The 26,436-nt window shown below is 39.0% G+C and overlaps 2 protein-coding genes across 6 annotated transcripts in view; both read left to right on the forward strand.

Moving 5' to 3' along the window:
* The window catches only part of TESMIN (testis expressed metallothionein like protein), a 38,675-nt gene extending 27,954 nt beyond the window's left edge, over window positions 1-10,721 (forward strand). For 4 of the 5 annotated variants that reach the window (XM_042455800.1, XM_042455778.1, XM_042455770.1 and 1 more), the window contains 7 exons: window positions 701-781; window positions 1,380-1,453; window positions 2,507-2,578; window positions 4,643-4,745; window positions 6,577-6,714; window positions 7,887-8,062; window positions 9,718-10,721. In XM_042455800.1, the coding sequence (XP_042311734.1) occupies window positions 701-781; window positions 1,380-1,453; window positions 2,507-2,578; window positions 4,643-4,745; window positions 6,577-6,714; window positions 7,887-8,062; window positions 9,718-9,910 (837 nt within the window). In that variant the 3' untranslated portion in view covers window positions 9,911-10,721. The remainder of the gene's footprint in view (window positions 1-700; window positions 782-1,379; window positions 1,454-2,506; window positions 2,579-4,642; window positions 4,746-6,576; window positions 6,715-7,886; window positions 8,063-9,717) is intronic. The other variant, XM_042455785.1, reaches the window with a different exon arrangement.
* Window positions 1-26,436, forward strand: part of LOC121926322 (sodium/hydrogen exchanger 10-like) — a 587,624-nt gene that overhangs the window by 354,412 nt on the left and 206,776 nt on the right. The gene's annotated exons all lie outside the window — the stretch shown is intronic.

A 26,436-nucleotide genomic window follows, 5' to 3' on the forward strand; every position in this document is an offset into this window, starting at 1 on the left:
ACCAATTATGGATCCATTTGATGAGGTTTCCATCTATTTAATATTCAGTCTGTTTGCTAATCAAAGTATCATGGTGCACTGTGTAAAATGCAGTCTGATTACTATGGATAAGAATTCCCATCCAAGCCCCCAGAGGTGAAAGCCTGACTTCTGGCAAGCAGGATGTACCCCAGACGAGTTCACCTGACTTTGCAAGTATATGAATCGAGCAATAGGACCACTCATCTCATCCTGTTCCAGTGGAACACCCAGTTGTTCTGCCAATCCCTGGAAGGCTAATAGGCAGCCCAAAACCAAAGATAACCAGATAGTGTATCCCAAGGAAATTGTAGGTCCTATTCTTAACAGATTATTTTAGAAATGTACTGAAGTCTCAAAGGCCATAAAAGACACCAGTTCAGTTCAGTTCAGTTCATTTATTTATATGCCACCTTTCTGCTAGGTTAGGATCTAAGCAGCTCACAGAAGAATGAACTAAAAACAATTCAATTTTAAAACACACCAAGCTTTAATATACTGCATTTAACGTAAAGCCCAAGCTGCAAAATTTTAATGGTTGAACCAGCAACAATCCGAAAAGTCCTGACTGAATATCACATTTGATCATAATGACCCCACCCTGCAGTACATTATGTTAACTACGTGTCTGAAGAATGCATACCAATTGCACAAAACTCAAGTAGAATTTCTTTATTTTCAGGTGCACCTTTTTGGTATGATAAATGGTGCATTAGTCGAATTCTTAGGGACTTTATCAAAGAGATATCCTCAAACTGGGATGGTGAGTTAAGCAAAAAGGACATGTCACCCTGCCAGCTTCAGTGAATCCTTATTTAAACCATTCCACAGAAACTCCTTGTGAACTAAGGTTAAAGTCAGGCCCACTCCAGCTAGTCCCCAGATAGTCTGGCAGGAGTGAACAGAGTAGTAGTATAAAAATTGTTGGACACTTCCCTCCTTCACTGTGGTAGTAGAGAAATAGGTTCAATTGCCAGCCAATTGAAGAAGGAATGATCATCTTCTTATCCACTCTTGGGGGTAAGCAGTGAGTTCATTTGGTGAGAGAAGGGCGAGTTATTTCATTGGGGGCAGGGACTTTCCCGCAATGATTTACCTCTTTAGACAAGAGATGGGGAAAATGAAATCCCAGGACTGCAAGCACCCCCCAAATTGTTTTTTAAGGTCCACGTAGACTGAAGGCAATATTCCAATTTTACTTTAAAATATACTTTTTGCGAATTTCTCTGTATATTTATGAATATAATTTATGAATATTTTAGACTGTCTTTATTTTTGTAATGTTGTTTTCTTTTTTCTTATACAATTGTATAAAAATGATGACTTAATGAAAAAATAACTTATCATTTTTATTTGAGCAGCTTGATAATGGAGCCATACATACCTACCATTCAGATCCAAATTTTCAGGAGGCAACAAAATTGTCTTTAGTTGGGTAAGAAAAATAGCTGTCTCTAGAATTACTATAAAGCATAACCCCTTCTCTATGCAATACTGAAAAAATTCATATAAAATTTGTTACCATTTACATTTGTTTTCATACAGCAAATAATTCTGACAAAATCTCAAGATTTTTGCAGAATCTCACTTTCAGGTGAGCAAGATCCTTGGTTAAATTTAGCATTAAGCAGAACCAGCTGTTGTTCATGTTAGAGAAATATTCAGTTGCTGACTCAGGGGAAAATGCATAGCAGGTACATAAATAGGAAATAAATACAGTGGATTTGATGCTACGATAAGTTAATTTAGGAAACTTCATGGAAGAAATGTTTCCTATTCCCCATACCTTGCAGCCACCTGCAACTCCGGAAGAGCCTCTGTAAAGAACTCTCCTGAACAGTCTGGGATGAGGCACAAAGACTGCTGGGGATTAGAGGAATGGGAAGTTTTTCTTCCATAAACCTCCTTAAATCAGCTTAGGTTAGGATTCAAGCTATTGTTCTTCCTTCAGTATAATAGTAGATTGAAATATTTTTATTAAGTGTTTCAATATCCTGGAGCCATCAAGGTAGAAATGTCCAAAATGAAAGAATATCTATAGACAGAAATAAAAATAATGGATGACATCCTTTACATTAGTTTCAATTAGAGTAAACTTGAATCAGTCAACCGCTCAGCTTTTTAACTAGAGTATACTCACTCAATCAATTGATTAGTGGATCAACATATAGACAAATCCAATTGATTCAGTGGTTCTACACTAGTCAGGACAAAACTAGGATTTAGGTAAAGAAAGAGATGAATATATATCCAGTATAGCTATCATATAAGAAGATACCTCTGCCAGATTTTTGTAATTCCCATTTTGGACTATCTCATGTCCCTCTGTGTAGCAGTTTCAGGGAACTGGAGGGATGCCACAGAGATAAAGAGGGAACCCCCTCTTCACCAGCTCACTTTCATGCATATGAATTTAAATCCAATCCATTATTTTTCAGATGTTATCTTCCAATTTTTTTAAATTTTAATTTTTTTCCCAATTATTTAGGTTACCTGGTGGTTCTTGGGATGCAAAATCAAAAAAGCCTTGTAACTGTACTAAATCACAGTGTCTCAAATTGTAAGTAAATGAATTTTTGGCATCATGCACACAAAATAATATTTGAAATACACACTTACAGTAATACGTTTTAAAAAAGCACCATGATAAGCTGCCACTTTTCTTTTACTTTCAGGTAGTTCATATTTCTAACTTCCTATAATAAAAATTAGATCTTAACCATTATATTTCTGTGTTTGTCAAAATTGTGATAATTAAAATTAAATTATGCATATTACTTTTCTATGTAAATACCTGCTGAAAGTGTACTGGTCTCACTTTAACAATAATGTCAAGTTAAATGTCAAGGAAATGTTGAAAGAGAACATAAAGGCGCATTCCGGATGGGCCCTATGGGGTGCCATTGTTATGCGCAAGGGGCGGCGTTTCTTGACACGCCTTGCCCCTCGCGCGTAAAGACTACATCAAAATGGCAGTGCCACCATTTTGACGTCACAAACGTGCAGCGTCCGGACGTCACACACCGGAAGTGGCACCACGAGTGCGCGCCTTGCGCCTTGTGGCACCTCTTCCGGGGCTCAGGAAGAAGCGCCATTTTGGCGCTTCTTTGTTGCTGTGCCTGGGAACCATGCGGTTTGGCTGCTGCGGTTCCCGGATGCAGCAACCGGCAGTGGCGCGAGACCGCCCGTTTTGGGCAGTCTGTAACGCGCCATAAATTGACTTAATGAACTTTGCATTTAAATGAATATTAAAAAAACACTTTAAAAAGTACAGTAATGCCAAGATCAATCTCCAGCACATTTACTTGTATAGGAGAGAAGATGATGATGATGATGATGATGATGATGATGATGATGATGATGATGATGATGATGATGATGATGATGATTTATATTTTCCCACCTCTCCCAGATGGATCGAGGCAGGATTCCAATCTAAAAATTACATACAAACACATCAATAAAATACAATAACAGTGATAATTCCATTAAAAATGAACACAGCGTCACATAACAGGGGCAATAAAATTATACAATGATCAAGGAGTGGAGCAATGTCTCTTAGACATCATTATGGTTATAGTATCATGGAAACCTTCTTTCCTGCCACTTTTACTAAAACTGTAGATATTGGCCATTTTCTAGAATGGGAGATCATTCTGCACTTCCTATAAAAGGATTTAGTAGCTTCACTGCTTCCTATGCCCCCTGGTGCAGGTCATTGTTTTTTGGATAATAAGGTGGTCTTTATTTATTTATTTATTTATTTAATAGGATTTATATCCCTCTTTTCTCTCAATAAAGGATTCAAGGTGGCTTACAATAATTTAAAAAGACAGAACTAAAACATTAATTACAAAAGTTTAAAAAAAAGAAATATTGACCAGAATGGGGACTGCAGTCAAGAAATAAGAAGACTAGGAATGGGAAGGGCCCCTATGAAAGAACTGGAAAGATACTGAAGAGTAAAGACATACAACTGAGCATTAAAGTCAGAATCATTGAGGCCATTGTATTCCCCATTACCATGTATGGATGCGAGAGCTGAACAGTGAAGGAAGCAGACAGAAAGAAAATCAACTCATCTGAAATGTGGCGCTGGAGAAGAGTACTTAGGATATCATGGACAGCCAAGAAAACAAAGAAATGCGTTCTTGAACAGATCAGACCAGGGATCTCCTTGGAAGCAAAGATGATCAAGTTGAGACTATAGTACTTTGGCAACATAATGAGAAGGCACAGATCACTAGAAAAAACAATAATGCTAGAAAAGATGCGGGGCAGAAGAAAGAGAAGAAGACCACAAATCAGATGGATAAACTATGGGCAAGGGCTTGCAGGATCCTGGGCAAGGCAGTGGTAGATAGGGATTCTTGGAGATGTCTCATCCACAGGGTCTCCATGAGTCGGAACCACTAAGATTTAACCTAATTTTTAGGAGGAATTATGGTTTACTTAAAATGCATATGTTGTGGCAATCTTTTAAACTCCAATCTTTTTAGACATCATGGTAGCACACATAATGACTACCACAGTCTCATAGTGCTTGTAGACAGAAATTAATGCCAACCTCAAATTAATGAATTATAAAATATATGTTTTATGTTTTCTTTGTTAAATACAGGTACTGTGATTGCTTTGCAAATGGTGATTTCTGTAGTAACTGCAACTGCAATAATTGTTACAATAATCCACAACATGAAATAGAACGGTTTAATGCTATTAAGGTAATACAACAATGTTCTATTCCCTAATTTTTGCCTCCAGAATGGGTCATTTTGTTCTTTACATTAATCAAACTGCTGTACTATTGAAAGTATGCATATAGATCATTTCTTATTCATGTGTGTGTGTGTGTGTGTTTTAAGTGATTAAACATACAGTTGTTCCTTTGAATTCACAGGTGTTCAGTTCTGGTATCTACTATGGATGTGAAAAATACACAAATTATTACACGCCATATTATTAAACAGTAGCAATGTGAATTTACTTCAGCATGTCCTCATTCATGTCACCATCATTTAATAATATGGGTGTGACAATCTGCAGATCATTGAATTTGTGGATCTGAAAACCTGAGGATCCAAAGGGCCAACTGTATTCATTTTCCTCACAAAAGTCTCCTTTTGAATCATTGCAATATTAGACTAGACTAAATAGTCCACTGAAATTGTAAAAAATAATAAAATGTAGAAATTATGGTACAGGTATACCTGCGGTACAGACTGGCAGGGAGCGGCGTGAATGTGCTAATTGTAGAGTTCCAGAGTGCGCCCCAATTGCACGCTCTGGAGCCCTTGTCCATACAGACTCCATTATCATGACAGCCTCCTGTCCACATGGTGGCCACCATGATGACATCAACACTGCACAATGTCCAGATGTCACTTCCAGGAAGTGATGTCATAGCAGCACCCTTTCCCTTTTATGGCACTGCAAAAAGAAGCCACTTAGAACGGCTTCTTTTTGGCAGTGTGTCAGTACTGCACAGTGTGGCTGCTGCAGCACCGACAAAGGGGAAATATTTAAATACTTCAAAGCTACGTTTAAATTAATGAACTTTTCTTTTAAAAGAAGATTCTCCAAGTATAACAGGCTTTTGAGCAAAAGTTTTAAAAACAGAGGATAAATTATTATTATTATTATTATTATTATTATTATTATTATTATTATTAAGATTTATTTATATAGCACTGTAAATTTACACAGCACTGTACATAAAATCATTTAATTAGACGGTTCCCTGCCTTCATGCTTACAATCTAAGAAGACACGACACAAAAGAAGAAGGGAATGGTTGAGGGGAAGAGGATAAGGTCCAGCATTCTTCTCTCCCTCTGAGGCCTGGACCAAGGCAGATGGACAGATGGAGGGCTCTGTATCTTAAGGATAGGCCTGATGGCATTGGCCCACCCTCTAAGCAAAACTCACCCTGCATATACCTCAACTGTTATTTAGCCGATCTGGAATTTTTCCTTTATGTTGAAAAATATTTTCATTTGTTTCAATTACTAGCTTACTATTTTTTGGCACTAGATGAGTTGTGGAAAGTATAATGAAAAACTCTGTCAGAGAGATCGAATTTCCAGTATTTCCATTGTGTTCAAGTACTGAGCCTATTCATTTATTTAGTATCCCACCTTTCTCCTTTTACAGGATCCAAAATGGCCAACCAACAACCAATTAATAGCAAATAAGGCAGTAGGGATAATTTTAAGACCTGTAAAAATTGAGACAAGTTTCCTGAATGCAAATTATACATGCCAAACACCTTTGTTATTTGATCCTGCAGACTAAAACCTGTTGAATTTGTTGTGTATAAAATATATGGTTGTACAGTACAGACGTATATAGCAGACAAACTGCTATAAACATATTTTATCCTATGTAACAGATGGATCATGTAATCAGCAGCATTCTTTCCAGCTGCAATCTGAACAATAGTTAAGCATAACATGGCTAAGTAAGGACACATTTTAGAAGAAATGAGTTGACTTTTTTTTCTTCAGTTCAGATAAGAGTTTTTGTCTTGTGTATAAATAAAATGCTTTATTTTAGGCGTGTCTTGACAGAAACCCAGAAGCTTTCCTGCCAAAGATTGGGAAAGGAAAACTAGGAGATATCAAACCAAGACATAACAAAGGATGTAATTGTAAACGTTCAGGGTGCTTAAAGAATTACTGTGAATGCTTTGAGGTTTGTTAAGTAAATTTTTCTAATTCGCTTTCATAAAAATATAGTATCGGAGGAGGGAAGGGTGGGAACAAAGAATCCTCATGGGGGGACTCCCACAAGTGTGTTCCTGAAGACAAGGAGGCAGTAGCAGCTGGCACCTCAAACTAAAAAGTGGTTGGGAGGATGGCGAGTGCAAAAACGCTCACAGAAATGAGGACATGCCCTAATTCAGCAGCACAGGTGTGGTATATTTTTCGGAAGTGTATCAGTACAGGAAGATAAATCTCCTTCTTTAGTGACTGACAAAAAGATGGACACCAACATGTGCTATAGAATAAGCCACAAGATTCTACATAATATTCCTCCTCAGCATAAGCCAGTAAGGACTAAAAGGGCTTAATGGATAGGGAATAACGGCCCAAAACACACTGCAGAAATAATCTAGTTTGAGACCACTTTAACTGCCCTGGCTCAATGCTAGGAAATTGTGAGACACTTAGCCTTCTCTGTCAGAGAGGTCTGGTGCCACAATAAAACCACAGTTCCCAGGATTCCCTAGCACTGAGCCAGGATAGTTAAAGCTATCTCAAACTGGATTATTTCTGCAGTGTATTTTGGGCCCATAACACACTGTTTTGGTTTCTTGGAATGCAGTATCTTAGAAGAGGGCATAGGCAGATCTTGACTAGAAATACTACCACAATGCAAGAATGTGTTGCAGGTCCCATTTGCAGTGGACCCTTGTTATACGCTGGGGTTTGGTTCCAAGATCCCCCATGTATAACAAAATCCATGTAGGCTCAAGTCCCATTAAATATAATGACATAGCAAAATGGTGTCCCTTATAAAAAATGGAAAAATCAAGGTAAATTTATACTTTTTGGAACATTTTCAAACCGTGGATGCTTGAATCCATGTATAAAAAATCTGTGTATAAGAAGGGCTGACTGTATTTACATTATTTCTAAAGCAATAGTTTGCTTAGTAATAAGTTTTTTTTGTCTATGATGCTCATCAAAACATTCATAGAATCATCTCAGAACCCAGGTGCTGAGAAAGGAGCAACAATAAGCCCTATTGTAGATAGACCAGCAGTTACACAGTAGGACACACTGATCTCATTTGTATTCTTTTCTGTATTTGTTTTAAATAAAATAAGTTCTTTGTGAATTAGAGTGTTTTCAATCTCCTAGGCTAAAATTATGTGTTCATCTATCTGCAAATGTGTTGGCTGCAAAAATTATGAAGAAAGCACGGATCGGAGAACACTAATCAATATGCCAAATCATATGGAGATTAAAAGTAATGAAGGAAATGACTCTGTATCATTTTCTAATTTGGAAATATGGTCAAACCCCAGAAAAGACAGGTAATTTTTAAGGGCTACCTATGTAATTAATTTTCTAGGACATATATTTTGATATAGAATGTATTATATGCTTAATAGTGATGTGTTTTAAACATAGCAGTTATCTATCATTTAGACCAGTGGTTCCCAACCTTCCTAATGCCACGACCCTTTAATACAGTTCCTTATGTTGTGATGACCCCCAACCATGAAATTATTTTCGTTGCTACTTCATAACTGTAATTAAAAAGGTGTTTTCCAATGGTCTTAGGTGACCCCCATAAAAGGGTCCTTCGACCCCCAAAGGGGTCCCGACCCACAGGTTGGAAACCACTGCCTTAGACAAACCCTTTCAGTCTAGCTCTTGGGTCCTTTCAACCTCTCCTTGCTCCCTTCTGTGTGTTCCATCTTATCTACAAGTATTCAAACACACCTTTCTAACTTGCTTCAGCTTGATACTGCTGCAGAAGTAAAGGTTATAATACTGTTAGGGTTTTTTTTTTGTACCAATAGAAGCTTGTACATTTGTATCAGAAGCCAACTTTGCAACATGTACTTTCTTTCAGAGCTTAACTAGAAATTGCTCTTTGTCCTTGTTTTCTGAACACTGGGTTACAGTATGAATGTATGTGTCCATATACATATGTACACATTTGGCAACATGCAGTTCTATAAAAACTGCAGTAAGAGTCTTGCAAACAAATCTTCAAAAGTGCACTGCAGTCAAATTGAGGGTTTTTTTTTTTTTTTAAAAAGTAACAGATTTGAACGGTCAGTGACAGGTGCATCAGCAAGGAAAGAATTTCGGAAGGGTTTTGAAAATATTCACTTTGTTGTTGTTAGCTGCCCTCAAGTCGACTTCAATTCATGATGACCCTGTGAATTTGCCTAATAAAGAGTTACATCAAGGATATACGTATCATCCTTGCTCTTTAACGGTGATCGCCTGAAGCACACCTACTTATATACAGGAATCATTTATGGCTTAGTAGCTTTCAGATATTTGGAATGACTTACTCTATAAGCCAGGACCAGAGCTGAGAAGTGGAACTAATACTTTTCTGTAAAAAAAGTGGCAGGTGGAAAAAGGATGATTAACCCTGATTTGCCTAATATTTTCCTCCTGAACCCACTTTCCCTGTGTGTTTTTCCTGCTAGGATTTCAAAGAGGAAAAGAATAACTAGAAGGAACAGGTTGCAGGCGAGAGCACAGTGGAAGGATTAAGCATGCTGGCATTACTGTTTTGTTACAAACTGTCCTTGATCACTTAGTATCTATTCAGAGGTGAACCTGGTTCACCTGATACATCTGACACCAAACATCTAATTCAGCTTCAAGTATATTTACTAGTATTCCTGTAGAGAGAGCCAATAGGGTGCAGTGGTTAGAGTGCTGGACTAGGACCCTGCAGACCAGAGATTGAATTCTTGCTCAGCCATGGAAACCCACTTGGTGACACACACTCTCAGCCTCAGAGGAAGGCAATGGCAAAACTACCTTTGAACAAATTTTGCAAAGAAATCCACATTATAGGTTTGTCTTAAAGTTGCCATAAGTCAGAAAAGAATTGAAAGCACACAACAATAACAAATTACTCAGCACTTTGGAAACTATTTTTTTCATCAGTTCTCTTTCTCCTTCTCTCTCTTTTTTGTTCTTGTTTTTGTTCCAATAGGCAATCTAATACATGTATATCATGGGAAGTAGTTGAGGCAACATGTGCCTGTCTCCTGGCACAAGCTGAAGAGGCAGAAAAAGAAGCTTATTCTTTTTGTGTAGCAGAACGAATGATCCTAGAAGAATTTGGGATATGCTTATCACAGATTCTGCACTCTGAATTTAAATCTAAAGGACTGAAAGTTGAATAATATGTCTCATTTACAGATGCACAATGATCTGAAGGGCTACTTGTTATTGCCTTTGATGTTGATAATATTTTTTAAAAATTCAAGTTAATTTATTGCTGTCATATCATGACTACTTTTTATTTCAATTTCATACTAGTTTATGTTACCATAGTTTTTTCCCCATATTAACAGCACCATCATACTGGATTATATAAATTTCTCAATGTCATTTCAAGATTTGCGTTACTACAGGCTTAAAAAGGATTGCAAAAATAGGGCTAGATTACTTAAACCTAAATGTTCTAGGTAACATGTTTGTGGCTTATACATTATATGGTTCTTGGATTATTCTAAATTATGTAACATCAAATGCAAGCCCTAAGATCTGAAAAGAAATGCTAATATGACTGCATAACATTGTGAAATTCTTTTTGTTTCAGGCTGGTACTCTCATTTCTAATTCCTCTTGAAGTTTAATCATTTCAGAGACTTCACTGGAAAGTTGATTTACTGAAGATGATTTTAAAAATGAAGTACTTTAAATGTAGTTTGAATTCCTTTTATTGAATGTTTAATTGTTTGGGTTTGATAGAAATGTTGAAAAGAACTTGTTTTCTGTTCACCACGCTTTACTGGGTTTGTAATGCTAACATTTTTGTTATACATTTTATCTCATGAATATTCTTACTAAAATTATCTTCATTGCTAAAAAAGGAAAAGATACAACAGTTGAGAAAGTAAAAGTTGGAGTCATGACATTTGTACCAAACCCCAAATCAGTTCCATATTTCTAGTGCAAACTTTGGCAATAAATTTCATGATATGTAAAATTTTAAAGTGTCCAGAATTTTCATTTTTAAACAATAATTTCAGAAGCAACTTATGCACTGCTACTTCGCTATAAACTCTGTATATCAGTATATGTGGGAATTGCTTATCTCTCTTTAATATCCATAAACATTCAGTAAATGTTACTGCTTGCACAATAAGCATTTTCTTGCACTACTCTCTCCTGTATATCTGAGAAAGTAGGCTCAAGTCTATGAAAGCTCATGCTACCACCTGCTCTCTGGGGAGTGGGTTTGGTGAGATGCATCTGAGGAAGTAGGATCAAATCTACAAAAGCTCATGCTACCAATCTCTCTCTTTCAGTTAGTCTCAAAGGTGCTACAAGATCCCTTTTCATACTGATTTTCCAGACTAACACAGCCATGCCTTGGAATTGATAAAATAGATATGGATGATCAATAGCACAAGATCCACCAGAACTGCAGATACTTAAATTATCACGCATCTGAAAAATTTTCAAGAATATTTTACCTTTTACCTGAAAGTTCTATGTTACCAGTTTACTATTTCTATTAACAATACTTTTTATGGCACAATACGTTTGTCATAAAATAAGAGCTTTCCCACAGTGCTAAATGGATGAATACTTTCACATCCTAGTAAGCTCCAAAGATCAAATGTACAAAAGCTCAAGCTACCAAGTTCTGTCTTTCAAGTATCATGTAACTGAAATTGTACACATAACTGTGGCTTAATACTGGGCAGAGGTTATATTATTTCCAGGCTTCCAAGTAATGTTCATAATTGTAACACCAAAGATCAGAATGAAATATTGAACTATGCATCAATGACAATTTTCCATACTTGGCTCACACTCCTAAACCAATCTACCAGTATAAATTCTATTCAGGTATACAAAATCTGAGCTAGCACCCATCACTGTTTTGCATACTGAGGTTTTTCTCTATTTAATATGCATTTCACAATATACTACATGTCCTCACTAAAGGATATTATCATTTTGTTAAAATCAACCATGGCTCTCCTGCCTGTGTGCCCATCATCAGTTAGGTTGGCTAGCATGAGAAATAGCAGGTGACTTACCTGTTCTTGCAATGATCATCTGTAAACTCACATGATTCAGTCTTGCACATGCACAGAGCCACACCATGGAAAATTTGAGAGCTGCATAGCTTTGGGTAGTAACCCCATCCCCAGGCGTATGGCTATACCTGGTGCCAAAGGTTACTCCCTCTTCAATTCCATTATCCACCAAGTAAGGATGGACCTCCAGAAAGGGGAGGCAGGTGGGTTGTGTGAGGGCACAGGTGACTACTCAAAAGAATTTGAGTTACAGGTATGCAGTCATGGTCTCTGTGCTTCACACAACTGTGATTAGTAAGCTTACTCAGGTAGAGAGTGGGGTCTAGATTAACTAAGCATAGCCAAGAAGACTGTCCTTCCAAAAAAAGGCATCAGCCCCTGCTCTACAGTCAAGTCTATAATGTTGTATGAATGGAGAGGGCTGTAACCATGTCAGAAATAATATGCAGCCAGTCCTCTGGATAGGGGAAGACCTTCACACCTATTGTCTGTAGGTAAGATGTTACCACTGCCATTATTTTGGTAAAAATTCAAGGTGCTGACAACAGGCCAAATTTGGGAAGCAGCTTGTATTGAGAAAACTCACAGCCTACTGCAAAGTGGAGGTATCATCTATGATGGGTGGATTCTAAAATGGAAGTATGTATCCTCAAGATCAGCGGATACAAACCAATCTCCATGTCACAAAAGTGTCAAGAATGACACTATCTGGAATCTTTTGGGGGAGGACAAGAGATGTAGGCACAACCAACCGACCTAGAACAGAAAAAGATGATGTTTTGATCCTGTGGATGATCGTTCTGGTGAAGAAGAATGATGATATATTGATTGGCAAGGCAATTTGCATTGTGTTGAGCATGATTAGGAAGGCTGGTGAGACAGGTGCAAGGGTGACTTTGCGCTGGTTGAAAAAATGCAAGACTTTCCTCCAGGGGTGTTTTTGAGGGCAATAGGAGCAAAATTGTTGACAAACCTCATGTCTGGAGTATAGTACGTGCCATGTGTCCATGGATTCATTGGACTTAGCATTAAAAAGGCCCTCACCATCTAAGGGGATATCCTCTATCCTGATCCTAGTGTCTTCCATGAGGCCTACAGACCTGAGCAACACATAGCAGCACAACACAATATACACATTTGTTTTAGCTGTACAGTCTACCCCATTTCTTGCAGCTTTAATTTGCCGGGCTGCTAGCCTGTAAGCTTCTTTTGGAAGAACATGTCAATGTTATGGGATGAAGGATGGAATAAAAGAATGATGAAAGTTTCTCTTACAGGAATTGCTGATAGCCAGCTGATAGACAATGCTGCAGAAGATTAAAACCATTGTTCTAAGAGATCCAGCTGGCAGCCCTCTTTTTCAGGTAGAGTGGAGCATGACTTCTTTGTAGCTTTTGACTGAGAGGCTTCCATAATTGAATTTGGAGCTGGGTGAGTAAACAGAAGACAAGAACCTCTTACTGAACTCTAAGCAAAATTAACCATGGGTGGTATTGATGAAGGCTTGGAGCAAGACTGTTTTATCTTGTTCAGTAAGCTAGACATCAAATGAAGCATGGCAAGTAGAATTCTGGACATCCACCTTTTGGAAAACTGATCCCAGAGGTGATGGCAGCTGGAATTTCATTTCAAGCCCAAGAGATTTGGCCATGCATAAAATAAGATCTGAATACGCCCAGAGATCTTGCATACGGGCTGAGGACTATACTGGTATATTGTCCCCAACTTCCTCTGTGGAAGGGAGGTTGAATGATGAGATATGCTCCTATGTGGATGCATCAAAGTTGTAATCATTTGAAGAGGAACCCAAGTCAGCCAAGGATGGCTCCTGAGTAGCTGCCGTAGATGTAGAAGGTAAGTGAGAAGGCAACATAGTCAATACCAAAGGAGCAGAGGCAGAGGAAACAGACTGTATGGTAGTTTTGCAAGGCCTTTGGGAAACAGTAGTCAAAGGTACAATCTGCCTGAAGATGTAGATGCAGAAGGAGCTGGAGGTGGCAGTGGTTGTGAGACCATAGTGTCAGACCAATGGCTACAGTGCCAAGACTCTGGCAATAGATATTGTGTTATTTGAAGTGTGTGATATCAGTGGACAATTTCTCTGTGGCAGGTAGGCAATATTAATTCAGGAGATAGTTGTTGGTTGTTGGTATCTCTGCCATTCACAGTAATGGTCTGGGGACAGTGGCAGGTAGCTTCAGAGTAGCTCCCTACATGTGCATCCTGATTATAATGATCCAGAAACATAGTTGCTAGAGATCCATCACAGTAGAAGTTTTAAAAATAACACCCAGGAGAATTCCTTGAACAGATAACAGAAAAGTCCCTATAGTGCACTTGATGTCTACCATAGTAAAGCCCCTCTTTTCTGTGAGGGGATGGGCTCCTGTGGTCCAAAGAGATGTAAGTATGCTACTGGAGTGAAGAATGAGAATACTTGCACTGAGAGAATAGATGTCATCATGGCAGTAAATGTAAATAGTCCATGGTAAGGGTATGTCCCTCAAGACAAGACAACAGTGCTCAGGGCATCATGGCAATTTGAGCATGCTAGTCTTCTGAGTGTTGGTTGGTGTGACTGGATGTCTCATGAACTGCCTTTCTTACCACTGGTCATCAGTCTGAAATGAAGCGATTGGATCAACTTTGATTGTTGCTGAACTGAGTGAGTGGGTATTACGGTCTGTGGCAGTGCCAGCAGTGGAAACGTAGCAGAAAAGGTAGGTGCAGCTGTGGGTGTTGATGCTGATATTGTAGAATTTAGACTTCCCTTTGCTCTTGGCTTTTTCCTCCTTCTTTGTAGGTTGCTGAACTTCCCTGTCTGAAGCAATCCCCTTTTGCTGTATGAGAAACGATATCTCGGGGTAAATGGGTTAAGCAAAGTTTTCCTCACAGGAGGAGTCTGCTCCACAGAGGGTCCTGATTGGTGCTCAGATTCCAATATAACTGCCAGTACTGAGGGTGGTATCAATGCCACCTCAGTTTTAGACAAAGGTCAAATGGGCTCCATTGACTTGAGTAAAACTCTTCTAAAAGACAAAGTTTTACAGATCATGACCGAAGCTATATGTAGAGATAAGTTTTTAGCCAGCAAGTTTGCCACTAAGCAACTCTTTCCAGAGGTGAAGGCAGAAATGGGAAAGACAGTTTCTCAAGCCCTGTGTTGTGAATCTCTGGCAAATGAACTCCCCTTACAGGACCTGGAAATCCAAAATCCCAAAACCTCCAAAACCCAAAACTTTTTGTCACCAACTGCCTGCTTCTGCCTTTGAGGAAAGGGGGGGTTAGTCCAGCATCCTCTGATTTTTTTCCTCAAGTAGCCCTTGCTCCACCACTGTCAGAAATCTGACAGGGGAAAGAGAAGAGGGGAAAGAGGGGAGTTCTCTGGTTTTGCAGCTCTTCTCACACAAGACTCCTGTAAAAAACAGATATCCCAAATGATTTTCCATCTGTCAACAACTTTCCACCACCACCACCACACATTGGAAAGTAGCCCTTGTAACTGGGAAGAAAGGGAAAAGTTCAAGCAAATTCAACCACTGCTATCAACTGGCACTTCACTTGGCTTCCATGGCTCACATAGTTAGGAAGGAAGAGAAAGTTAAAGTGGAATTGGCCATCAGCTTGAATAGCTTTAAGAGAGGAGTGGATAAATTCATGGAGGTTAGGGCCATCCATGGCTACTAATCAGGATGGGTTTATATAACTACCTGTAGCAAAGGCAAGGTCCCTCTGTATATCAGTTGCTGAGAATTTGAGGTGGAGCATACAGTTTTTTCCATGTCCTACTTGTAATTATTACGGGCTATTATTTTTTTAATATTTTCAAGCTGTGCATGGTTGAATCCATGGATAAAGAATCTGTGGATAAGGAGGTCCGTCTTATGGGCTGTGTGAAAGGGACAATCCCAAATTCCAGCAATATGAGAGGTAGAAAAGCTTGTTCCTATCTCCTTTCTTAACACCCCCTTACTCCTTTTTTTCCTAAAGCACCCCCAATATTATAGATTTTTTTTCTCAGAGTAGCTGATCAATTTGTCTTTGCAAGCTTGTGTTTCTTGTGGGCAGACCCTTCCTTCGAACACATGAAAGTTCTCAACATTGTGTTATGTGCATGAAGATCTGACATGTTGCCATGATGCTGGTGCTGAGAGTAGGACTTATATGCATCCCCCTGTCTCTATATATAGTTTCGCTCTATATGTGAGCAGCAACATCCCTATATGGGGCTTACACATACACCATCCAAATCAAGTGCTTTTGCAGAGTTTACTCAGATGATTTCATAATGTGTTGCTTTATGTCAAGGATAAGGTACAGGCTTTCCAGTTGTTAGACTTCAACTCCCTCATATGTTTTTGGGAAGATCTATTTTTCAAAACTTGTGCTATCTTATTATTCAAATTTGGAAACAAGAATGGATTTTGTTAAAACTGTGTAAGTATGATGGTTTTATCTTAGAGAAGAACGGTTCTCTGAAGCTGAAAGTCGCTTTCTCTTTTTCCTTGTAAGGACAGAAGTGCATGTTACCAGAAAATATCAGTTGAAAATTCTGAAAATGGCATCCTGATGTTGAGTTTCCCCCTTTCTACTCCATTTCCACGTAGTTCAACTTGCCTCATATCCTGATGTCATTATCCCTGCCAGTCTGTTAATGCGGTAATGAGTTGAGGACATAAGGTTAAGTGACCTACATGCTGCTAAGCTGAAGAGAGATTGTTTTGTTACTTTTGTCTATAATTGCTTATACTTTCAGTTCACAGCTTTGGAACACCTGTGCAACGTTACTTTAAAATGTATGTCATGTTAACATTGGTTGCAAATGGTGTGGTGTGTGTGTATGATTTATATTAGTAATGTGTTACAAAAATGTTTTTAAAACTTTAACATACAAAAATTGCTTCAATCCCCCAGGACCATTCAAAGATATTTTTTTGAAATGGTAAGTATGATATTGCTCATTGTACCCAAACCAGGATGCCTTAGCATTTATTGTTAAATCACACACACACGCGCACACACACCTGTTATCACAAAAAGTTACATACTACAGGTATAGTGTTACGTATGATGCCTTCTATCTCTTTTTCAGTCTCAGAACATACTACATCCTAAGGGGGGGGGGTGTTACTCTGCAGGATAGCTGCCAGAGGTCAGGTTCATGGAGCTTCTGGATTCAGAGGAAGATTCAGGAAGATTCAGAGATCTGGCTATGATCCATAGTCATGTCTATCCTGTCTGCTTCTCCAGTACCATGCTGCTGCCTCTTTTCCAGTCCAGTAGCACTGATGCAAAATCCTCGAACAACAAATGAACTGTGCACAATGCACTGGAGTGTTGTATTTGAGAATCAGGGCTTTTAACAGTATAACCTTACAGCACTGTTTCTTTTTAACTGGCATACTCCCAGCCTAGAGACTTATGGGGTTTCTAGTTCAGGATGCACTAGAATTCTCTGGTGCAAATCCAAAGATCCATGGGATAGAATCGTGGCCATTAAAGTGAAATATAGTGCTACAAGGATGTAGTGTGAAAGGATCCTCAAATTTAGGACACTCTTCCAAAGAAAGTTGTTCATCATTGGCTATTTCTTTTGTGCTACAGTTTTGTTCTCTGCATAATAAACTTGCTTGCCTAGTTAAACAGTCAGCACATTTAAGATAAAGATTTTCTCTTGAATATTTTAGAATGCTATTATATGCCTTGAAGAGACACCACGTTAAGGCAAACAACAGTAACAGTATATTAGAATAACAAAGGGTTGCAGAAGAAGTCAAAACTGCTCTGAAAGCACATCTCAAAATAATGCTTTCATAAATCTTAATTAGAATGTGGATTTTTGCTGTCCCACATTATCCACTTCAGAGACAAATATGACTCACTATTAAATTAGTACAATCAGCACTGATGTAGGAGCAACTGTAACACTGTCTCTTTGTGAACCATTTTTGTCAGTGTAATTACATTAGTAATAGCTGATTACACAGGAGTCTTATGTTCCTATGAAATTAAGGTAATTACGGCAGCTAGAAACACATCTGTCTATATTACACGCTAATATGAAAACTAGTCAGAACGCGAGCAATGTTTTCAATATCTTTAAAGCAAAAGTTCACTATGGGGAAATTATACTATATTATATTTGGAAAAATTTGGAAAGCCTGGAAAACCTCACATCAAGGGATGTATATGACACAGAAAAAGGAAAAGAGGGCACTTCTATTAAAATTATAGTCCCTCTAAATGAATGGAGAAAGTTCATTAGAAATATGAACACAATTCATAGTTATAGTTTTTTGTGAGTTTTTCAACCTATGTGGCCATGTTCTAGAAGAGTTTATTCCTGACGTTTTTCCTGCATCTGTGGCTGGCATCTTCAGAACATGGCCACATAACCTGAAAATCCCACAAAAAACTATGGATGCCGGACATAAAAGCCTTCGACTTCACAATTCACAGTGTTTCTTTGGGGGGCGGGGGGGACTGTATGTTTTCTCTGAAGACATATTGGGTTGGATCCTGAGATCTGTCCACACAATAAACCCTGTTGATGATGTAAACTCTTCTGTGAGAAAAGCATTTGGGAAACTTCAGACCACAGACCTAGATTAGGCACATATGTGGAGATGCTGGGCAAACACTTGTGTGTTGCCTTGTGCTAGCATATGCCCTGAGACATTGAACAAACACTTGTTCAAGATACTGAGCAGTACTTTGTGCTAATGTCTTTTAAAGCCCACCTAACCAAAGACTGTGACAGCAGTTTTCATAAACAGATCATGTCTTGTGAGAAGAGTACATGTTTCCTGCTGAAGATGAAATAAAACATCTATCCACTTCTTTCACGTCATGCCTAATTTTATAAACTTCTGTCATGGTTACTCTTTACTTTTCAAAATGAAAAAAAAAAAGCCCTAAACAAAAAGTTCCATTGCCTGATAAGGAACTGCTCTTTTTTATTTTTCATTTTGATAATCTAATCCTTGATTGTTCTGTGCTTTCAACTTGTTTCCAGTTTATGGTGATCCTATCTTGGGGCTTTCCTGGCAAGATTTATTCAGAGGGGGTTTACCATTGCCTTCCTCTGAGGCTGAGAGACTGTGACTTGTGCAAGTGGGTTTTCATAACTAAATGGGGATTTGAAACTTTGTTTCTCAGTATCTATAGAGATTACTATACACGGCTTTTAAACCATGATTACATCTGGAAAAAGTGGCTTTGGCAGTATTTATCACAAGATGCCAAGATGCCACCTTAACCTGCAGCTACTCTGTCATTTATCCATCCCTTGTCCTTGACAGGGGAAACCCTGTCCCCATGTAGCCCAATTCTCGGGTTGTTGTTTTTTTCTATTCCTTTTCTTTCTTTCATTTTTATATTTCACATTAATTCACATTAACCCACAGTAGCAGAGCTCTGGAACTGCATGGAAAAGGGGAAGTAGGAAAAAAACTCTAAAGGCATGCTGGGTAGGGCTGCTAGAGCATAATGCAGAGAGGCGGTGTTAAAGGAAGGTCAGGAATAAAGTGCAGTGCCTCACAGCCCCAGTCACACAATTTCAAAGATGGGCAACATTGGCTGCCCTGACACAGTATGTCCCCCCCCTTTTTTTTTTTAAACTGCTATGAGAATGGGACTAATGCGGAAAAGTCCTAACACTTAAACTGCTACTCTCTGATGACTCCATGGAGATTATCACATTGCCAATTTCCTACTAGGATGGGCGCGGGTCGTAACCGTAACAGACAGATCTTATTAGACAACCCTGCAGTCGGGCAGTAGGCAGCCCGTATCCAATCTGGGCTTCTCCTGCAGCTTTTCAAGAATAGTATTTTCCTGTTCTTGAAAAGGTGAAGGAGAAGCCTTGAGTGGATATGGGTTGCCTACTGTCTGGCCGCAGAGCTGCCCAATAAGATTCATCTGTTACAGTACAACCCACATCCATTCCAATGGGAAATTGGTGGTGCGATAATCTCTTCGTTCCCAGTTCTACAATATGTCTTTTCAGAAACTGTATACAATGCTCAAAAGGTGGCCTCACCAACATTTTGTGTAATGGTACTAGGGTGCTGGCAGTTTTAGTTTTGACTTCTTTCTTAATAATCCCTAGTGTGCAATTTGGGTTATAAGAGCTGTCACACACTAAACTGAGCTGCCATCTTGGCCAATCTATAAACCACCACCACCACCTCCAGGTTTCTTTCCTGGTTAGTCAAGTCACTACCAGTCCAGAGTTCCCACAAGCCGGCTTGTAGCAAAGAAATTGGCACATCCACTTTCAATGGAATATCCACCCATAATTGCTCTGAGTTTTATGTGAGTTTTTCTGGTTCTGGACCCTAAATCAACAGAGATTTGGCATCAGGAGTGACCCAGTGCAATTTGGAGCATCTGCATGGAGAGGAACTAGGAAAACCAAGATTGGATTTGCCACCCCTGCAACAATAAATCCACTGGCCACCTGAACCCCTATTAGCGCACACATGCACGCACGCACGCACACACACACACACACAGAGGGGGAATTTTTTAATCCAAAATGCATCACTTTACACTTACTTACACTGACCCATGTCATTTTGGTGCTATCCACAGGTCAGATCATTTGTGTTACATTTTAGAAGGAAAAGATTCATATTGTTCTAAATCCTATTAGACCTCAAGGGAAATGCAATTTTTGTCTTTGAAACAGTTCTGCCTGTTTTTCACAGTGTATGTGTCGCATTCACAAGGTAAAATGTGTGTGTGTGTGTGTGTGTGTGTGTATTCTCCCTAGCTTGAAAAATGTGTGTGAAAATTATGAAAAGTTTTGTCTTATTTGCTATTCCAGTAATCTGGGTCACATAAATATCAAATATGCATGTCAAGAGTAGACGTTTGACCTAGCATCTGTATATCTGTGAGTCACTAGCAATGTCTTTTCCAGCCAACATTAGGGTATTGAATGTTGTGGTCAGAGGCAGTGTAGTTTGTAAAAACCTGTCAAATAAAGTATCGGAACTAGAGCTAAAACCCTGAGCACATTTATCATAATGAAAATTAATGGCAACGGATGCTTCACAGCAAACTGTCCATCTCCACAAATAGTCAGCTCATTGCTCATGGGTGAAAAACAGAGAAGCACTTAGTAATTATTTCACAGAAAACCCTATAAAATGCAGAATTGTTGTCCTATAGTATTTATTAAAAAGCTTCACTAGGGAGTGACACTGCCGTGGTTAGAACATTAACAGTTACTAGAGAAATTTAACCCCATTCATTCAAGATCAGGGTAACAGGAGCATTGTACTTTGCATTGCTTTAGCCCAATGGTTCTTAAACTTTGGGTGGGTCACAGGACCCTTTGAGATTCTGATTAAAGCTATGGACCTTTCCCCAAGGGAAAACATACTGACACAATTGTCAAAACAAGAGGAGGGAAACCAAAGAGGAAAGACAAAGTTTTTTTGTGCTTTATTGAACTCACTGAAGCCCATCTATGTACTTCCTGGAAGTCCATGGACCACATGTTTAGCCAAAATATACTGTACTTTGGATTGGTTTAGCCCAAATATATTTAACATTGTTGTTATTTCAGTCTCATTCATTTCCATGAGATCTTAACTGAACCTTTCTCCACAAGGTACACATTTCATGTAATGGGGAAAGAGTAATTATTAATTTATGTGAGTTTTTATATAGGGAATATGGAAGTTTAGGTAGCTAGACTGCCTAAGCAGACTAAAACTCTGCAATACATAAGAGCAATCTAAGCAATGTTTCTACATCCAAAACTTTATGCTGCAACTTCTTTGGCATAGTAAGTCTCAAAGGTGCCACAAGATCCCTTTGGATACAGATATTCCAGACTAACATGGCTATGTCTCTGAACATTCTTTTTAGATTGTTCTCCAAAGCCAGTGATACTTCAGTGTCATGAAGGAATTACAAAAAGAACATTTAAATAAGATATCTGAAGGGAAGCCAAATTAAAATGGATCTTGAAGGGCCAACTGCCCTAATCAATGATGAAATGAAAAGTTGTCATTAGTTGGTCTGGACCTACTCTAAAGGCAACATTAAGAGCAAGCTTTAGTGCAATGTTAAAAAGAGCTCTTTTCAAAAGTCCAAGATTCTATGAATAAAGTATGCTGATGTGTGGGGAGCACAAATTGGGAAGGGGGAACTACCCAGTTAAGGCTGGATTACCAAGGATGTAACTGGAGGAAATGATCTAGAGCCCTTGGTGACTACAGCCCTGTGCTGCTGTTGTATGTGAAAGGGATCTGGGAGTCCAAGTAGACCACAAGTTGAACATGAGTCAACAGTGTGATGCGGCAGCTAAAAAGGCCAATGCAATTTTAGGCTGCATCAATAAAAGTATAGTGTCTAGATCAAGGGAAGTAATAGTGCAACTATATTCTACTTTGGTCAGACCCCACCTGGAATATTGTGTTCAGTTCTGGGCACCAAAATTTAAAAAGGTTGTTGAGAAACTGGAGCATGTCCAAAGGAAGGCAACTAAAATGGTGAAGGGTCTGGAAAACATGACCTATGAGGAAGAACTTAGGGAGCTGGGGATGTTTAGCTTGAAGGAGAGAAGGTTAAGAGGTGATATGATAGCCCTATTTAAATATTTGAAGAGATGTCATATTGAGGTGGGAGCAAGCTTGTTTTCTGCTGCTCCAGAGAGTAGGACCCGGAACAATGGATGCAAGCTACAGCAAAAGAGATTCCACCTCGACATTAGGAGGAACTTCCTGACAGTAAGAGCTGCCCAACAGTGGAATACACTCCCTCAGAGTGTAGTGGAATTTCCCTCCTTGGAGGTCTTTAAACAGAGGCTGGATGGCCATCTGTCGGGGATGCTTTGATTTGGATTTCCTGCATGGCAGGAGGTTGGACTGGATGCTCCTTGCAGTCTCTTCCAACTCTATGATTCTATGACACAGGTGCTTCTTGGTTCCCAAACTGTGGTATTCCCTGCCACAAGTTAGCTTGCCCCCTCCCCTGTGCTCTCTTTTCACCCACAAACAATTCCCTTGAGTTTACTCTGGTCTCATGTGTCAACTGTTTGACACAGAAGGTCTTTTAATTCTTTATTTATAATTTTAAATGTAAAACTGCAGCCATTTCAAACTACACAATTATAGCACTATGATTCCTCTCTAACTGGGATGGCTGCATCCTATGGAATCTTAGGGTTTGTACTTTTGGGAAGCACTGGAAGAACTCTCTATATACAACCTTCAATTAGAGCCCGACTCCAGAGTCCAGGGTTTGCATCCCTGCTCAGTCATGGAAACCCACAGGGTGAGCTTGGTCAAGTCACACCCTCTCAGCTCCAGACGAAGGGAGAAACCTTGCCAATAAAACCCTGAGATAGAATTACCTTAGAACCACCACACTACAAGTAGGAAATGACGTGAAGGCACAACAACAACAAACTAGGAATTCCCAGATTCCATAAAATGCAGCCATGGCAGTTAGAGTGGAATCATAGTGTCATAATTATGAAGTATGAAAGGGATGCATGTGGGCTCAACAAAAGTGCACCATTTTTGAGAAGAGACAGTCTTACATCCATTCTCTTCATTTGGGGAACAAAGCCAGAAAGAGTTCCATTTCCTTCATTGAGAGAAGGAAAGACAAAAGATATTTCAAACATTTGTCCTTCTTTGTATATAGGTATATATGTGTATGTAACCTTGTTGCTGTCAACCAATAAGGACTGTTAGTGTTAATGTGATGAACTAGAATGCATGCAACAGTTTGAACGTCATCTTTAATAAGGACAACACAGCAATGCTTATCCAAAGAAACTGGCTTGAAGTATTCTATTGAAAACAGCATGTCACTGGAACGCAATGAGAAAAAAATATGAATGGGACACTTCAAATTATTTACAGTAGCTGGAAAATTTTGAAGGGCATGTAAAACAGTTAGTCCACATAGTCAATATCCGGAGCTGTTACTCTTCTGAGGTTCAGAAATTTCAAAGGTGCTAAACGTTTGTAACCTAGATTGGAAAAGATACATATTTGTTATGAAAATGTCATTTTGTATTTTTAGCATATTCTATATATTTTAATCATACTTAGACACTGTGCTACAATTACAAGAATGACTGTTAGCTTTAAAATGTTTTCATTTAATAAATTATAAATATTCACAATGCCACTGTGAATGTATGTCATTCCGTTTAAATTCTGCAGTGCCTCCCTGTCATTTCCACATAAACCTCAAGCTCTCGGTTCTTTATAATTTAAAATCTCAGTTCTTTATAATTTCCCCACTTTCCATTATACCATAGGGGAAATTACCTTCTGCTCCTTAGGCTTTACAGATGCAAGAAATTTTCCTTTAGCTTGATAATCATAAAATGACTAGCCCTACAAAAGCAGATTAAAAGGCCAGCCACCATATGTAACACTGTATTTCTTCACAAAAAGAAAAAGAAAATAGATTTAAGTACAACAGAGGAAATTCTTCATAATTTTCTTCTGTGAGGATATCTTTCTGTATATCCTAAATAAAGGTGATGATCTGAAAAATAATATTCTAATTACAGTGGTACCCCGGGTTACGAATTTAATTCGTTCCGCCGCCGCGTTCGTAACCCGAAATCCTTCGTAAGCCGAAAAAGCCATAGGCGCTAATAGCGAAAGCCGCGATTTCGTGCGAAAAAGCGCCGAAAAGCACCAAAAAATTTTTCGTAACCCGAAATAACCTTCGTAACCCGGAACAGTTTTTTTCTATGGATTTTTTTCGTAACCCGGAAATTTCGTAAGGCGGCGCATTCGTATCCCGGGGTACCACTGTAATTCCTTTTCTAGTCTCTTTTCCACCTTTTTACAGTCCAACCAGAGCTTGAGTTTCCTTAATAAATCGCCTCAGACAATAATATTCCAAGGGTGCTGATGTTGTGTACAAAGGACTATACAGAAAAGAATTATATCAATAACTTTGCTTCAACTTCTAAGGCCAGCTTAGTACATTTTTTCCTAAGCAGGTGCACCACATAATGCGGCTGCTCAGCCTGAGGCTCAAAGTTTAGCAACAAGGACAAAGGCTTTTGTCAGTGGTGGCCTCCTGCTGCTGTTGTGTTTCTTAAAGTAGTCTCTGACTTACATTGGCCCAGGTTTGTTCAGAGGAGGTTTACCATTACCGTTCCCTGGGGTTGAGAGCTTGTGACTTGCCCAAGCTCACCCAGTAGGTTTCCTGGCCCTACCTTTACAATATTCTTCCCAGAGAACCTCACCTGATGCCCTCATTATATTTTCAACACAAGATTGAGAGTTGCCTATTCTTTCCAGCGTTTTAAACATTTCCCTTACAGTAGGCAGCAGAGGCTGCCTTCACTCCCAACCCCAGAACATAGCAATAGCTAGAGGGGTTGCCACATGTAGCTCTGTCTCCCAAACCTACAACTGGCTGTAGACCAGGGCTTCTTCCAGCTGTTCCTAAGTACTAAAGAATCCGCCTCAGTGCTCAAAAACAACTGGAATGATTCTTGACACACACACACACACACCCTGCGGCTGATCAGCAGCCAGAGAGACAGAGCTGCACCTGGCTGTGGTGCAGTGGTGGTTGAACACTAGGGTGGGGGGCTTGTGGGAAGAGGTACCAAAAGAATGCCAGCCAACATGGTCTGCATGGACATAGGTTTTAGGCTCAGTCGTCAGCACCTTTTAATAGAGATGGGAATACCCTCTGATCGAAATTTTGGAGCACTTCTGCCATTCAGTACAGAGATGGACAGAACCAAAGGGATGATCTACTGTTAGACAGCTGGCAGATTTCTTGTGTTCCTTGTTCTTTGTCTAGGTTCATAATTTTGTGGTTTATTTTATGTTAAAATAGTTGAACCACTTTTATAGAAATGCATGGGACAAATTAGGGCTTTCACACTAGATAAATACATACAATGAAAAAATGCAAATGATATATGCAGTTATAAATGCATACTTTTCAGAACTGCATTCAGGTTATTCAAACCCAGCTTGTAGCACTCTTCTTCATTATCAGAAGCAACATATCTTCTACCATCTAAGGGAACAAAAAGCACCAACAAATTATCTATCAAACAATGAAATGTATGGATTCTGCCAAATTCACATTGATATTTATGATACTGCCCTTTGAGGTGGAGATCACATGTTCTCTTTTAAATACAGAAATCTCACTAACATGATGAAAACTCAGGGGTGGCTGATGGCTTCTGCATCACTTGAGTGATGAGTCCCTAAAACTATTTGGTCCAAACTTTAAATGACATGTCCAATGTGCTTCATCTAATCCCCATAATAGATGAAGCACATTGGACTGCTTTGTTACAGTTTATACTAAAACCCAGAACACATGAAAGCCACCAGCTAACACTAGAAAAATCCCAGGGTTTTATTTATCCTTCTTATAGATGTTAGCAGACATGCTAAAAAGGGGGCAAGCATGTATAATAGGCTTTTGATTTTTCAGTTTCAAGGGAAAGCTGTTGGTTTTCCTTCTCTAAACTAATTCAGAAAGTAAGAGAGGAAATTAAGGTATTCAGAAACGAGGGGAGGGGAGGCGATCACTGCTTTTAAGCCTTCGATTCTGAGTGTTCTGGTTCAGGGATTCACTGCAGATTGCCTTTAAACATTGGGGCTTCTCTGATTATTGTAAATGATTTG

This window comes from Sceloporus undulatus, chromosome 1 (genome assembly GCF_019175285.1).
Source record: "Sceloporus undulatus isolate JIND9_A2432 ecotype Alabama chromosome 1, SceUnd_v1.1, whole genome shotgun sequence".
NCBI classification, from domain to species: Eukaryota; Metazoa; Chordata; class Lepidosauria; order Squamata; family Phrynosomatidae; genus Sceloporus; species Sceloporus undulatus.